The sequence below is a fragment of the Podarcis raffonei genome, chromosome 6, assembly GCF_027172205.1.
Source record: "Podarcis raffonei isolate rPodRaf1 chromosome 6, rPodRaf1.pri, whole genome shotgun sequence".
Classification (NCBI taxonomy): domain Eukaryota; kingdom Metazoa; phylum Chordata; class Lepidosauria; order Squamata; family Lacertidae; genus Podarcis; species Podarcis raffonei.
The window spans coordinates 38,090,685-38,107,143 of NC_070607.1; the positions used below are offsets into that span (position 1 = coordinate 38,090,685).

General features: G+C 39.5%; 1 protein-coding gene and 1 long non-coding RNA gene across 2 annotated transcripts in view; one reads left to right on the top strand and one right to left on the bottom strand.

Annotated features, from left to right (window-relative positions):
* LOC128415653 (uncharacterized) overlaps nucleotides 1-14,789 on the top strand; it is a 48,130-nt gene extending 33,341 nt beyond the window's left edge. The window contains exon 3 of the long non-coding RNA XR_008331028.1: nucleotides 13,260-14,789. This is a non-coding gene — a long non-coding RNA (uncharacterized LOC128415653). The remainder of the gene's footprint in view (nucleotides 1-13,259) is intronic.
* The window catches only part of LEPR (leptin receptor), a 62,996-nt gene that overhangs the window by 18,869 nt on the left and 27,668 nt on the right, over nucleotides 1-16,459 (bottom strand). The window contains exons 5-9 of the mRNA XM_053392126.1: nucleotides 13,125-13,330; nucleotides 8,934-9,079; nucleotides 7,916-8,060; nucleotides 4,097-4,390; nucleotides 3,893-4,010 (exon numbers count right to left, since the gene is read on the bottom strand). Of these exons, the coding sequence (XP_053248101.1) occupies nucleotides 3,893-4,010; nucleotides 4,097-4,390; nucleotides 7,916-8,060; nucleotides 8,934-9,079; nucleotides 13,125-13,330 (909 nt within the window). The remainder of the gene's footprint in view (nucleotides 1-3,892; nucleotides 4,011-4,096; nucleotides 4,391-7,915; nucleotides 8,061-8,933; nucleotides 9,080-13,124; nucleotides 13,331-16,459) is intronic.

Here is a 16,459-nt window from a genome sequence, read left to right on the forward strand (position 1 = left end):
AACATACTGACTCATAAGCAGGCATCCAAAGCACTGCAAATGGTTTTCTGCGTCTTCTAGTGGCATTACTTTGCTGTTCGCAAAAGGTCAGAGGCTATTCCAGAGCAGCACACCAAGAGGCATGAGAGAATGGAGTTGTGGGGTGGGGTGAGGAATCTTCCCCACCACCCCCAGTGCAAGGTGAAGTGCTTTGCACATGCACATAGACATCTCTGGATATGACTGTCCCCCAACAAGCTCCATATTGTTCTTTGATATTATAAAAGCACAGTTCCTTAGCATACACCCAGTGAAGCTGAGTAGCTGTCTAGACCTCCCACTTCGTCTTACACTCACATGGCTCTGTTTTGCCTCTCAGTATAGTCATAGCTTATTCAAAAACAAAACAAAACACTTGTGAGCTCCTGTTTACTCACTCCACTTTGGCAGCAAGTATATGTGCTCCCTTAGAATGACCCATCTCATGGTTTGATAAACATTAGTCTATTTCATACTGCTTGCCTCTGGTTAGAAATATGTCCATTGTGCCCTGCAAGTGTTTTCAACCCACCTAGCAGGTTCACCCACTTCTGATCAAATAAGAATTAGCAATCCAAATGACTGTGGCCACAATTCCAACTAAGACTTCATAGCAAACCTATGTTCAGTGACACACAGCAGACATAACCAAGTACTGAGCTAGTGTAAAAGGGGAGTTGGCACTCAGTGATATAAAATGTCCAACTGGGAACACAATAGGTAAGTTCATATGGGTCTCTGGAATCCTTCTGCAAACATCTGCTTTGAATGTTACATTTAAAAAATAGATAAAAAGAAACTATGGTTTAATGTGCATATTACTGAAAAGTTATCTGGCCCTGTTGCTGACATGAAACAATGCAAGCTTTGGCTTGCTGGGACCTTTGAACCTGAACTTGTGGTTGGTTGGTTGGTTGGTTGGTTTGTCATAACCAAACATAGCAAGGTGAAGATCTACCAGGCTTGCGTTTTGAGCATGCTGCTTTATGGAAATGGGTCGTGGGCAACTTACACCCACCAGGAGCAATGCCACAATGCCTTCCATATCTTTGTGTCAGGAAGATTTTGGGCATCACATGGCAGGATAGAGTCTTAAACAAATGTGCTCTCCTAAGACCTCCTTTCCAGCATGTTCTAAGCGACATCTACTGTGGCTTGGTCATGTCCACAGAATGGAAGATGGCAGGATCCCCAAGGGAGAGCAGCTAGTTTCCACATTAGGACTGTTAGCAGACCAACTCTGCATTACAAAGATGCCTGCAAACATGACATGAAGGCTGGCAACATTAACCTCGCCATACGGGAATCCCTTGCAGACTATTGCAGTCTGGAGACAGACAGGTTGTAGTATATTCACAACAGTGACCAGAGGAGGAATGACTTTTGGAAGAAACACAGAGAGAAGAAACGCCATGTTGAACCTGTAGCAGCAAAACTAGATATCTTCATCTACACACCTACAATACAACATGTCTCTTCTGTATTGGTCTTCACAGCCACAAACGCTGAAACTCTCCAACAATTCTACTTTACCCCTGAAGGTGTACTTTTCCATTATCTTCCAAGACAGATGAACGTCAACAACTACATAAACAAAAATTGTTCTTGGGTGAAACAAACCATGAGCCCAGGTTCAGTTCTCATTATAAGCTACACTCTGGCTTGTTTCCTGGAGCAGCAGGAGGGAGGAGTGCAGTGAGACCGTCTGACCAAGTGTACTATCCTGGTGCTCATTCACATTAAACCATAGTTAAAAACAAACTATGGTTTAATGTGATGTGTGAGCTGGGCCACCAGTTCTTAACCTTTAACCCACTACCAACCAAGTATGCACAGGCATAAGTAGCACTGTGGTTAGTAAAAGGAGAAATATGCATGGTGGTTATTGTATTCAACCCAGAGGAATGGAACTAGGGAGTTGCTTTGACAGAAGCACTATATATGGGTGAGTCTTAAATTGGCTGATTGGTTGTTGTTTTTTTAAAGTACTGAAAGTATATTCTATATTATTAGAATGACCAGACATACCTGTGGCACATAAACCTTTCAAGCAGGCAGCCAGAAAGGAAATTGCTTATTTAATTGGCCCCTCAGTGGCATATTTAGCTGTATTTTCCCTCTTAATGTCAGACAAACAAATGCAGATTAAATCAGTACAATTCTCTCTGAAGATTTAGCACAGGATTTTTTTATTTTTTTATGAAAAGTATATTTCAACTACCAGCATCAAGGGAAGAATAAACATCAACTCATGACTGACCTCCGGTTGGAAAAGCATTGCAGAATTTCACCTGCAAAATTTCAATCAGTGTAAAGATCAAGGGATTTGCTTTGTTTGCTACACATTGTCTCTATCTGAACTATGTGCAGTGTTGCAGTGATACAAGATTATGGTGATTTAGAAACTATGGGCCAGTTCAGACATAATTCTGGCATGGCTTCACATTACCTAAACATGCATGGATTAATCTTAGGCACATAGGAACATAGGAAGCTGCTTCATACTAAACTGTACCATTGGTGCAACTAGTTCAGTATTGTCTACACCAGCCTAAGTGCTACCAGAGAGATATGCTCTACTCCCCTTCTATCCTGCCATGGCTGTGAGATCAGTCTTAAACTAACCACAGCTCCATGTTATGTCTGGACTTGGATGACTGTTGTTAGTTGATACAATGGTTAGTGAAAAAGCCAGAATGATACACCATGGCTTGATTCTAGCTTGTTTGAACTAAGCATAATTTAAAGTTGTTCTCATTGGTGAAATTGATGCATGAGATAAAAACAGTGGCCCAGATTTGACAGAACACTAGAACTATGACTTCGAGACAACTACTTACACATCTCCTGTAGAGAATTCCAGAGGTGACATGCTACTTAGAGAAGGCCCAACAACTTGTTACTTATAACTGTGCTTCCTGAAAAAAGGAGATAATAAACCAGGCCCCCTCAAGGCACAACAGGGAGTATATGGGTGGAAGTGTTCCTTCAACACTGGTCATTTTGGATTTTTAAACTGGACACCATCTGTTTTGAACTGATCCCCAAAACAATATCAGTAACCACTTTAGCTTCTAAAGAATAGATATTATTCAAGACCTTCTGTCAGACATTTTCAGGAGTCTAGCTGACGCAATCTTGACAATGAAAATTGTCAGTTACTCACTCTTCAGAAGACAATGGCTTAAGTCCTACTATAAGCAATGGAAGGAGTGAGTAGCAACTACCAGTAATGTATGTCTCATTTTAATAGGACTTAGCAATAATTTTAGCTGGATTAAATCCTTTTACTGACCCCTGAACACAGAGTCAGTAATGTCCTATCAGAGAGCTGATCACTTGATGCAAGTGATAATGGAGCATGGGAATGCCTGGATTTAGTCCCCTCCTCCAAGCAAAGTCTGATGTGATAGAGCCAAAGAGCCAATAATATCTTCACAATGAGTAAGCGTGCTCAGCAGTATCAGGAATGAAGTCTCTAGTGAATAGGGCTGCCATACGTCCAGATTTTCTATGATATTAGCGGTCAATTCCTTAAAAAAGCTCAACAACTTTTGGGGTGTCCTGGTTTTTACTTTTTGAAATATGGCAACCCTACTAGTGAATCTCAAACCTGGGACCTCAGTATATGAAATAAACATTTAGCCTAAACATTGCCATTAAGATCACACCAGACTGGAAACAGGGGAAAGACTTATAAAAAAATAATTCCCAAACTAAGCTTCCTGATTATAAGACTTTCCACCTCAGGCTTTCCTCTTTGGTCTAGCAAAAGTCCTAGGTTCAACTGCATTTATTTGCTTCATGCTTTTATCCACCACCATTTCCAATGTTGCACCTTTTCACAAAACATCAGATTAAAATGAACATGTACCTGTAGTATCTCAACAGCAAAGTGCTCTCCAAAAGCAGTGGGTCTGTGTTGGTGGACCATCTGCAAGTCATTTTTTGCAAGTTGCCATATGTTTCACATGTGATGCTGATATTAACATCTATTTGAAAGACAGACTTAATCAACAGAAAATCTAAGAAAAAATGGATTTACCAACATTAATTTAAAAATAAGCAGGAATCTTACCTATTATATATAATTCAGCATAACGGTGATTACATTCCTTGTTTTCATTACAACAGTATAAGGCATTAAAGAGGAAATTCCCTCCAGGCTTCATTGTATTTAAGTTGACAAGCGTTACTTTGCCAATGTAGTCATTCACAAGTGTGTACTGATGCCTAGGGATTTCTTTTGCTAAATTTAACCACCAGACTATCTTCTCCGATGAGATTACTTTATCTTTGGTTTTGTAAATACAATAAAAGGAAACATTTGTTCCAACACTTGCCAGGATTTTTGAAGGGAAATACATGACTTCTGTTACAAGAAACAAAGTGGGGGAAAAACAATAGAGACAAACATTATAAATTGGAAGAAAACAATCACATACCAAAATGTATGCAGTGCAGTAAACTTTCAAAATATATATAATGAGTGCTAATGATAATTTACAATAGAAAACAATGAATATCCCTTTTCTTCTTAATTGTAGTGTTTAAGATTACTTATCCAACCTGTCACATGTGTTTGTCTGTCTTTAGCTTAGTGTTGATTTTCATTTGTTTTTGAAATGAAATTTGTTGTTGTCAAATCATCTTTCTTTAACTGTCTTTTATTGATAATTTCAGTGTTTTATTTTGTAGACCACTTCAAGGTTTTATTACAATCAAGTCGTATATAAATTTTGTTAAAGAAATGAATATATATATATATATACACACACACACACACACACACACACACACACAGTGATTTTTTTTCTGGGAGGATGCAGGGGGATGCATACCCTAAACATTTTGTGACTCTTTGTACTTTTGTCCATTTACTGTATTTACTTTTCCCGATTTGAACTATAAAATGGTGATTTTCTTGAGTCAAAATGAGAGTACTTCCTCAACATTTTTTATAGAAAAAAACACTGTATGTGTGTGTAAAATTTTTAGCTACAGGTGGAAGGTTCAGTCAATTTAAGTATTCAGTGAAAGCATACATAAGGTACAGAGAACAGCAAACAAGAAATGGCATGCACATGTACTGGAAAAGGAGTCATACATTGAAAAAAGAGCTCAGAGTTTTTCTGTATTGTATACCACTCTATGAAGGAGAAACCATTTTGTCAGTTTAAGAGGACCAGTGTGGTGTAGCGGCGAGGGTGTCAGACTAGGACCTAGGAAACCTGGGTTTAAATTCCCACTCTGCCATGAAGCTCACTGGGTGACCATAGGCTATTCACTCACTCTCAACCTAATGTACCTCACAGGGTTGTTATAAAATGGGAAGGCAGGGAACTATGTACACCACTTTGAGATCCTTGGGGGAAAGTTGGGGTGTACATGAAATAGATAAATAGATGATAGATGATAGATAGATTAGATAGATTAGATAGATAGATGGATAGATAGATAGATAGATGATAGATAGATGATAGATATAGATAGATAGATAGATAGATAGATAGATAGATAGATAGATAGATGATAGATAGATAGATAGATGATAGATTGATAGATAGATAGATGATAGATAGATAGATGATTGATTGATAGATAGATACAGATAAATAGATAGATAGATGATGATAGATAGATGATAGATAGATAGATAGATAGATAGAGGTTTTAGCAACTCAGTGCCGCTTTGGTGCCCACAGCTATGCACATACTATTCTTCAAGAGGACTCCAAAAGAAACACACAAACACAGTGCAGATACAGAACATCATAATACAAGCGATCACTATAAGTGATCATAGTATGGAAACATTTATGTCAAATGTCCATATGCTCCAAGCTCAGATTCTAGTACTCCCAGGTTAGGGTGCATGTCACACCAAAAAACAGTTAAATAATTGTATTGAGGCACAGTTGTCCCTAGTGTCCTAATCAGGGTTTATTTTTTGGAACTTAGTCCTGGCACTTCCCAGGTGGGTGCCATTGCCATTCTAAGCGAATGATGGAGGTGTTCATGGTGAGTTCTGGCACCTCTTCTTGTGGAAAAATAGCACTGGTCTTAATCCTTTGGTGGGTGACAAAACACAGCCAGAGTAACCCAATTTGATCACTAATTGGCAAAATACTACAATGAAGTGTTTCACTATAAAGGGTTAGCTTGCTGACTCCTGCATAGTAACTCTTTAATGAAAGAATAAATTTCCAGTGCAGTTCAGTTCAGAGGGAGTTCCCACAAACCAGGCACTGCAATATGCAGCATTACCAATTTACACTAAGTACAGCCTTCAGTGTTAAATATAGGTCTGAACATAATTCTAATTAAATACATAAATATATAATTGTTTAGTTCCAGCATTTTGTACTTCTGGTGTTAATGCACTGAGGTGAATACAAAACAGCTTCTTTGCTGCCACAACTTCATTAATGGGTTAATTCTTTTTCTATTGGTTTAACACTAGAATTAGCCATTGAGAGAATAGCCCTATCTGAGTTCCCTGCAGGGAAGATATTACCCTTCCTAAGGTTCTCGTCATGCTCATCACAACATGGTATGTGACCAGTAAAGCACATGTTTGCTGAATATTAATATTTCATCTTATGCATTAGAGACTTATAATCCTTTACTACATTGTTTCCTATGCATTCTGTGTGCATTGCCAGAAACTGATTCTTACAATATACTGGCAAATGGGATGGAGTCCGGAAAGCCAATTGCGAGAGGCAGACAAAGGAGTGGGTCCAGGACTATTTTTCCTTGACTGCACATCCAAACTGAACATACCCTTGAGACCTTGTAAAGAAACTGAAAAATGCTTTCCTATTCACAAGCACAGGAATTGTGTTTTCTCCTTCCTCACACCTGAACCTGATGCCAGAACTAAAGCATGAAAAAATTACAGCCCATCCTTCCGTCACCCTAAAAGTTTTCCTTACCTTAGAAAATGGGAAAGAGACACGTCTTTCAGACACACCATGCACACTGATGCCTGTCAGTGGGGTTGGCCCACTCACAGGTGGAGAAGTTAAGCACTTTCTGTTTCCATAAAAAAGGTGTTCTCCAAGTGCTTTCCCCCCACCATAATAATGGATGGCTATTTGCTCATAGAGGGAAAAGTAAAATTGGCCTCCTTCTTTCCTATGCCCTTTTAAAATGGGGGGGTGTCTTTTGGGGGGTTATTGGGTTGTTATTGTTTTTATTTTAATTATGGATTTTGTGGTTTTGTATTTTTATTTTATTCTATAGACTGCTCTGAGACCAGTGGATATAGGGGAGTATATAAATTCAATCAATAATAATAATAATAGGGCAGTATATCATTAATAATAATAATAATAATAATAATAATAATAATAATACTACTGTAGATCCCCTGGAAGCATCCAGACTTGTGGGAGAGTTTCCCATCTTCTCAGTGGGATAAGGAACTCATGGGGGAATATCCCATTTAAAAAAGGATCCCTTGTATCATTCTCCCACTCAGTGGTCACAGTGCCTCTAACCGAGCTCTGCCCTCAGAGAACTAGAATCTGAGCTTGGAGGTGGGGGGAATCTATGTGCATAAAGCAGTTTTGCATAGTGACTGGATAAGTAAGAAATGTCCAGGAACTCTTTGACCATTTTGCTCTTTGAAAGTATGATTTGTTCTGTGGTTTCCAGATGCAGAACCGTGCCACCCAGCCTGGCCTGGTGAAGAAAGTCCACACACATATATCATTCCTATAACATGTATTCATACATCACGCCTTATAAATAGGGATATGTTTTTCAAAACAGATAATGATCATATGTTGAGATTCATAGGATTGTAGGCTTGGACAGGACCCCAAGGGTCACCTAGTCCATTCTTTGCATTCCACGGTACTAGCAAATCAGATTTCCACCAGGGACAAACCTTGTAGATTCACATTATAAGGTGTGCTCCAATCACTCCAAAGGCCTGGTCCGTAAAGGCTTTTGCATCGGACTTGAACTACATATGAAGAATCAAATAGTGTATTGCTTATGATCAATGACGTTTCCATGGTCTTCTCAACCACCTATTAAATTATGTCAAAACAAACAGAACAACACTATTAATGCCACTCTTGCACCACTTTAACTTGAAGCCAAGACATATATTAATTAGAGAAAAGCTCCCCTCCGGGGGGGGGGTTACATCCAGATATGATGTGGGCTTATTATGGCCATAATGCAAAGAACTGCATGTAGGAGTTCCATGTACATATAGAGGTTCTTCCAGATCTCCTTTTCAAGTCACCCTCACCCCCCCCCAGTAGTTTTTGGATTGATGTACATGGGGAACATCATTAGGTGGAATTGTCAATCCTAATGTGTTCACACAGAAGTGGTTTCTATTTGCTCACACATCTGTTTGGTTTCTGGCCCAAACTGTGCTTGCTTAGCATGAGAGTTCAAAATGTATTCAGAGAGTGAGTTTTTACAAGTAGCTTGAGCTGGGCCAGTGGCATGTGGTCCCATTAAAGGTGAATTTTGCCTTAATCTCACTTTTTAAAAAAAAACAACAACAACAAAACACCAGTAATAATTTCGTGCATCACTGCCCTTACAGCACAAACCATGTTAGTGCAACCCAGTAAAACTCAAGTCATCAGTTTTAATCCCTTTGATCACTTTAATTCAATTGATTTCAATAGTACTTTGGCAGCAATGGACCATGCCATGATATGAAGCTATCATTGTTTTTATTAGTTACATGAAAAAGTCTATAGTTCTATTCGTGTTCAGAAATTTTGTAGTGCATTATTGATATTATTATTTTTACAAAATTCTCACAAATGAAATGTTCAGGGCTGTTAATATTAAGACAGGGATTTCCTAGATCAGAACTTAACTTTCATCTTTGGGTTGCTTATTTCATAGAGTGAATTTAGGAACAAGAAAAGAATCACCTGCCAAACATTTTCAGTTGAATTTGCAAAGCATTTTATTTCATACTGAAGTGGATATGATATTGATGCTGGGCGAGACCAAGATATCTTTAACTGTCCTTCGTCTGTCATATCCATATGCAGATGTGATGGAGGTTCAGGCTTTACTGTAAAACATTATAATCAACAAGGTAGTTTAAGCATGCTGGTTACTCTGAATAGCCACTTATATTCCCATTTTTATTTTATATTCATTTTTCATAATATATGCATATTATACATTAACATGCATACACACAATGATGCAAAACGTCTTTCAAAGTGACACAGTAACTGCAGCATGCTTTTTAACCTTACGTGGCTTTAAGCTATGAAGGATAACCTACTGCCTCATGCCCCAGTTCACTGAAAGTATTTCAACATATTCATAAATGCTTTCCTGAGTTGCGGTTGTGGTCTGGAAGAGCTGTGGTGGCAGCTTGTTCAGTTTCCAAAAGAAGAAAAAACAATTAATTCAGAATCCCTCTATCATTCAGCATTTGAAGGCTTGGAAGAGAGGCTTCATAGCTGGGATGTAACGATGAAAAGGAACCTCAGCCTACAGTTGTAGTGGTGAAGCAATAAAAGTGAGGAGCTTCTTTCAGTGATGAAAAAGACAGTGCAAAAGGATGACATAATGTTTTCTAATTCTCAGGGTGACTAACAGCATTCCCTTAATTGTACAAAAGCCAGAGGGGATGTTGTAGGGGACTTAAATGTCAGTCCACAAACAGTTGTTAATTTAAAAAAACAAAAACACGCAAGCCACGTATGTTAAATGCAAACACGCATTTGGTTCTTAGTCAATCCTATCTTGAATGCAAAATTCCATAAGCAGAGGCCCTTAGGGTGCTGTGGCCAAGTGTTTACCATGTCCCGGAAAGGTCAGTAGCCTCTGCTGGATGGACTTGCACTCCCTTTGAAGGAAACCTGTGCATAGTCTGGGCATCCTCCTAGCTCCATCTTTGTTACTCAAGTACAGGTGGCCTCAGTGGCTAGGAATGCCTTTTATCAACTTTGGCTGGTACAGCAGCTATGGCCATACTGGTTAGGGATAGCTTGGAGACAGTGGTCTATGCACTGGTGGATGTCAAGATTGCTTTGCTGCAATGCACTCTGTGGGGCTTTCGCCTTAAGGTTGGTCTTGAAGATGCAGCTGGTGCAGGATGCAGCTACTAAGCAGCTGACCTAAGAGACCTACCAACAGCATGTTGCACTGCACTGACTGCCAATGTGCTGCCAGGCTAATCTGTAAACATGGGCCCTGGTTGTCTGAGAGACTGTCTAACTCCCTCCATAGACCAGTGCAGTCTCTATAATCCTCATGAGGGCTATTCGTAGAGGTACCATATGCTCCTGTAGCTGTTTCCATGGTCACCTTTAGTGTTCTAGCACCAACCCTCTGGATTTCCATTTTGATGTTAGAGGAATGCTGGCAATGCTAGGCTTCTGAAACTTGTTCAAGATGTTTTGTTCAGGCAGGCCCTTTCAGATGAGTGATTCCAGCCATACATACTGGTATTTTCTGTTCAGTGATTTTTATCTTTTTATGGTTCTAGCCTTGTATATTGGTTGGGTATTACGAAATGATAAACAGTGAATAAATACATCTAAGAAAACAATTAAAAGTTGCTATTAGGACTTAAAGTACAATTCAAGCATTTACTGAAAGCACAGTCCTATACATGTTTATTTAAAACTATGTCCCCCTGAGTTCAATGGGAGTTACTCCTAGGTACTGTATATGGGTTACAGGGTTGCAACCTTAACTGGATGTAGTCAATGGCTGTGGTCCAGAGGACTGATTGTACACACAAGAGTATATTCCTTCAAGGCCTTTCAGAGAATTTGATGTGAAATGAACTCCACCTAGTGCCATTTTTGATTCTAGATATAATTAAGCTAGATAGTACAGTTTTAAAGTAGCAGGCCACTCAGTGATGTGATTTGAAAGAATCACTGTGGCATTATTCCTATAATCCCATCATCTTTCAAAAGCATTAACCTAATTTGTAAGCAACATGAAATGGTCATTCTAAAAGGTTTCAATTAATTACAAAAAAGATACTAAGAAAAATAGGCTACTGAAATGTTCTTTTCATTATGGTGAGAATGTTAAAACACTAAACAGTTGGTCAAATGTTCATAAGGAGCTGCTTCTTCAGCCAGAAAGCAACAAAACATTAAAAGCATCCGCCATCTGATTGTACCATTTCCCATGACTTGATTAAAAAGCAGAACCAAAGCTTTCACCTTTTTAAATGCTAAAATTCTAATTTTAAAAGAATCTGTACCTTGATTTAAAAACACCCATTAATAAGTAACCCTTTAGAACTTTATTGAGTCTCAGCGTCTTCTGAATGTACTAGAAAACCTTTTTCCCTCTTGTCTTTTTTCATTGGGCTGGAATGAAGAAGGTTCTAGGGGTTGGAATTAGATTTTCCAACAATTTTTGATAGTGATCTCACCCTCAAGAATCCAGGCAGTTCATTTGAGTTAATGTATACATATTTATTTTTTCAAATCCACGTTGTGCTGTGAAGATGCAACAGTTTAACGATTCCAATAAATGAATATTTCTTTGCACATAGTATGCACGATCCAGCCAGAGTTAGGCATTTAAAAATTCCATGGATTTCAGGAAGGAGTCCTGGGTACAAAAATGATTATTTATGGAAAACACGTCAAATGGCTGTTTTCTTCAAGCTAGTAATTTTGGCAATTTTACCTGCTCTCAGATGAACATTTCCTCCATGCAAAACTGAAAACCCATTCTTGACTTTGTGCTGGCAGTACACCTTCAACCATTAGGGGGGAAAGCTGGTTTTTGTTTCTGTGAAGCAGGTTCTAGGATCTTAACTATTGCCACATTAGATTTGATAGTGGCTGTTCTATGTTTACACTGCCCCAGCCATGCAGAAAGAGGGACAGCATCCATCCAATTATAAGAAGGGGGAAAGGCAAGCAGGACACTCCTCCTGCCTGCAGATTCCCTACATGTCTCTTAGGGAATTCTTTCCCCCGTGCACTCTTCTCCTCAGATGAGCTCCAGTACCAGAAGCAGCATAAGCGGAGCTGCAGGGGGAGAAGTGTAGGGAGAGTTCTGCACTATTTATCCAAATGACGCTTTTGCTTTTGGACCCTTACTTATTTTTCTGTGTGACTGAGGCAGTTCAATATTCATACACAGAGAACTTGCCACCATCTTGCGTAGTATGGCCCTGTGCCACAACAACCACATTTAAAAAAATAAAATGAAAAGGATTTTGTTGGCATGGTTAAGAACTGTGGAGGATAATTCATTTCAGTTCATTAGAAACTCTTGTCATTCAGGCTTCCAATGCCAGCCATGCAACGAACAGAACCAGCCTACCGAAGGGATCAAAGTTACTGTGCCAAAAATTTTCTTACTTCAGAAATGACAGTATGATTAAATCTTAAGGACAACATGAGTTAATGAACATTGCTCTTCATTTACCTTGTAGAAAAAGTAAATGGTGCATAAAACTGAAAATACCAAAGGCACGTCCAGGCTTACATTTATCCCGTGCCTAGAAAAAGCAGGTTTCCTACTTGTCCCATGCTTTCTAGCCGTAAGATCCAAGTGGTTTTCTGTATGCTCCGGTACATTCCCCTGGAAAACCCGCTCTTCAGCACTGAGTTGTAGCAAACATAAATCCATGAAAATCCTGACTGACGTCTGCTCTGATTCAACGATAAAAATTGAGTTTTCCCAAGGGAAAGCGGTGGTACAAATGGAAGTCTGGACAAGCCCTGAGATCCTGAACCGTTTCCACCATCAGTTTCATGTGGGGAAAGAATTATATCGTTATTGTTATGAATTATGGCAGCTTCAAGAACAAGCTTAACATTGCTGGAATTACAATAGGATGAGATTTCACATATCTTAGGGAATTCATTCAGGACTTACAACACTGATTTTACTTACTGTATTTTGCTATATAACTAAAGTATGTTGGGAAAAGCAAAAAAGGGCTTGCAATACCAACATTTTATTCTACACCAGCTTATGTATTTGTGTGTTGCTTTGCGGAATTAAGTTCTGCCACAGTGTATATTCAGTGTATATTCTGGAATCATCATTTTGGAAGCTTCCTCAGACTCTTATTGTTATTCTGATTTTAACACTTTGGCCAATAAACTGAAACTTACCAATATCTGTAGGCTTGACTAACATTAGTGGTGACTGAAGCAATGTTATTCCATCTGTGATCTTGAGCCACATAATGTAAATATGCTTGAACTTTGCTGAAGTTATCTGACATTTGTATTTTTGGTTTTTTACAGCATTGCAGTGAGTGACCGTGACATTGTCCTTTAGGGAACGTGTAGAGGTACTTCCCAATGATACATCTGTTCTGAATTGTAAAAGAAAAAGAAACCCATCAATTGTGAATATTTTGTATGAAGTAGCACGTATAAAGCATTTTACTAGATGTTTTTAAGATGGGTTAATTATTTTAGATCAAGACCCTCTAGAAAGAGTATGCTGAACATGCCAGAATGCCACTTTTACACATACAAAGACAAGAGAAAGGTTGTGATCATTTTGTTTAAAAAATTTCCTATGCCTAGTCATATTACTCAAACAAAAAAGCAAGAGTACTGGAGTTAATGCCATTGCATGTCGAGACCCCAAGACCACCCCCTCGTTGATGAATAAGACACAAGGACACAGATTTTAGGTTAATGTTATTGGGAAAATTTAGGCCACAACTTTCTTGGTTACAGAATGTGAGTGGTATTGGCTTAGGCGTTGGAATTGACCCAACTATATCTGACTCCTGCCTGTCACGCAGGGAGTCCAGTAAGGGTCAACAACCGGTAGGGGCAGCCCCGTCGATGCAAACCAACTCGAACTCCCCCTGGATTCCCGGCGGGGTCGTGGCATGGCCCTAGCCTCGCCCCGGGCTTTGGACAAGATCCACACCCTCAGATTCCTTTAACGGAATACCCTTAAACTTGGAGGGGCAGGTGATGGCCACACCTCACCTCCCCCATCATAAGATCAACCAGTGCCTAACCACAAATCCTTACAAAGTTGTGACGACTGCTATGAGGTAGGTGAAAGTGAAATGGCCCATGCCAATTTGCCAAGTGGAAAAATTCCTACCAGGCCCCTCAAGGGCGACCAACCGAGGTCCATAGCAAGGCCAAATTCGAAACCTGAAAAATAGGGAAGGCAGGCGGGAGATCAAGGAAGAGAGTAAAGAGGAAGCTCTCTGGCTCGCACCTCAGTTTAAATGGGGGCCTGACCACGCCCCCAGCCAGCGGATTGGCTGGTTGGCGAATGACGTGACCAGGAACCTCCAGGTGACGCAGGACTTTGTCCCCCACCCCCCGAGGGAAGTGGATGGCCATGTGGTCCAGCACAACTCCTCCCCACTGGGAAGTGGAGCGGATTTGTAGCTTGACTGTGCAGCTTTTATTTATCCAAAATTCTGAGGGGAAAAACCATATAGCAACATTTAGTCTTTTCTTAGGAACAACGTACACACTGCATATAAACTTAACATTTTCTAAGTAATTTCCCACATATGTTTGGGTATGGCTCTACCCTCAATCCAGCCTTAAAAACTGGCTATGCCAGCAAATGTCACATAGTTGGAAGTCCTACTGTGGGGATTAAAGGATGGTCTTTGTGCAAGAAAAAAGCCTCATTGCGTATTTTAAAACATACCATAAAATGTTAAGTACAGTGCCGGAAAGCAACAACACATTTTTACTCACTGGAATATGCTTTGAAAGGCAGTAAGAAATTAATTTTCAAACTGTGAGATTAAAGCCTTGGAACAAGTAGATAAACTTGCACAATTTTTTTTAAAAAAACTTTAAAAATAATAAATACAAATGCAAAAAAAAAATTCAAAACAAATCTGGGGCTGGAGATACAGACTGAAAGAACTGATGTTACAAACTTGCCAATAGATAACCATAGCTGTGATGCAGCCTTTGGGTTGTAGCCAACTAAATTCTACTCAGAGTAGAACCAGCTGAAATTAATGGACCTAGTCCTGTCCATTAATTCAGTGGGTCTTCTCTACTAGCATTGGATACAACCCTTTGTCTCCTTTCTGGGGTGGAGGAATGGGGTTTTCTCAGTTTAGCCTGAATCTCACACAAAACAAGTCTGAACAGCGTACACATCAGGTCAGGGGGGAAAATAAGTCTACATTATAGGTATCAATGGCACTATCAAACTGCCTTCTCACTCTTACAGTGTTATATCTGTTTTCAGCAGAAATTTGTTGAAACCTGTTTATATTGAGACAATAGCATAGTTTCCACACAAAGCATACTTCAAAATTCATTAGTCTCAAATAATCCTCTAATGTTAATTTCACAGAATTTGGGGGGGGGGGAGCTCATGTTCTGTTTTTGGATAATTTGCTTCTCCAATTTCGAAGAAGAAGAAGAAGAAGAAGAAGAAGAAGAAGAAGAAGAAGAAGAAGACTCATTTAAACCCAATCACTCCTACTACTGCTTTGGAATAAACCATGGAAAGTATTCATATTCTGGCTTTTTAGCATTCTGTCTTGTTCCTTCTGCAAAACTCAAATAAGCCCAAAATATCTTTGGTTGACCTCCCCAAATAAATTTGGTTTTATGCATTTTTTAATATATTGGGAATCTCCCATAGACTCAAGCAAAACTCTTATTGAAAAAATGTACTATTTAACTGAATTATCCAAAATGTAAAGCACAAACACTACAATATGAAGTATGTAAGTTTAATGTGTATTAAAGACCAGCTGCAGAAAAATCAGTCCTTCTTTTAATTGTCTGTAATAGTTAATGCAAGTGTGGCACCAGTCTCACATTAGACTATCCACCATCCAGAGAACTGTGTAATTAACTCCACACACCAAATAGTGGTTTTAGCTTGCCTCGCACACAGCAGCCCAGCCAAGTGACCCCTATTTTGAAACACAGGTTTTTTTAATTTAAATTAATTCATCAGTGTATGAAATATAAACATAGATGTTTCTATGCTTTCTATCTTAAAGTTCCGTCACTTGAGCTGAGCCTTGGTGATAGTATGGCTATTAACTGAGATAAAGGACCTCCCAATCTGCAGAAAACACTGTTGAGGATACCCTGTGGCCAGGACCCAGATATGCAGCCAGGTCATTTGTTGTTATTTTGCTACAGATGTTCCCAGTGTCAAGGGGGAAACAAAGCCTCCAGCTGTAGCCTTGTTTTCTTCTGCACATGTGGAACACTTCTTTGGATGATGACCCACAAATCTAAGTGAATGTGGAACATCCTGAAATTCATGAAAAAGTGACACGTAGTAGAGGATGGGGCAAATGGGGCGCTGTCCCACCAACCTGTCTGCATCAGCCAGCCCCCACTTGCCTGCCTTCTCTCTTAGAAGCAGCCCAGGAGATGGAATGGCTACCAGCATACTCTTCAGTCTCAAGAGCTGCCCTTGTAGAACTCAGCAGGGAGGAGCATGGGACAAAAATTCGGATCCATTGATGCTA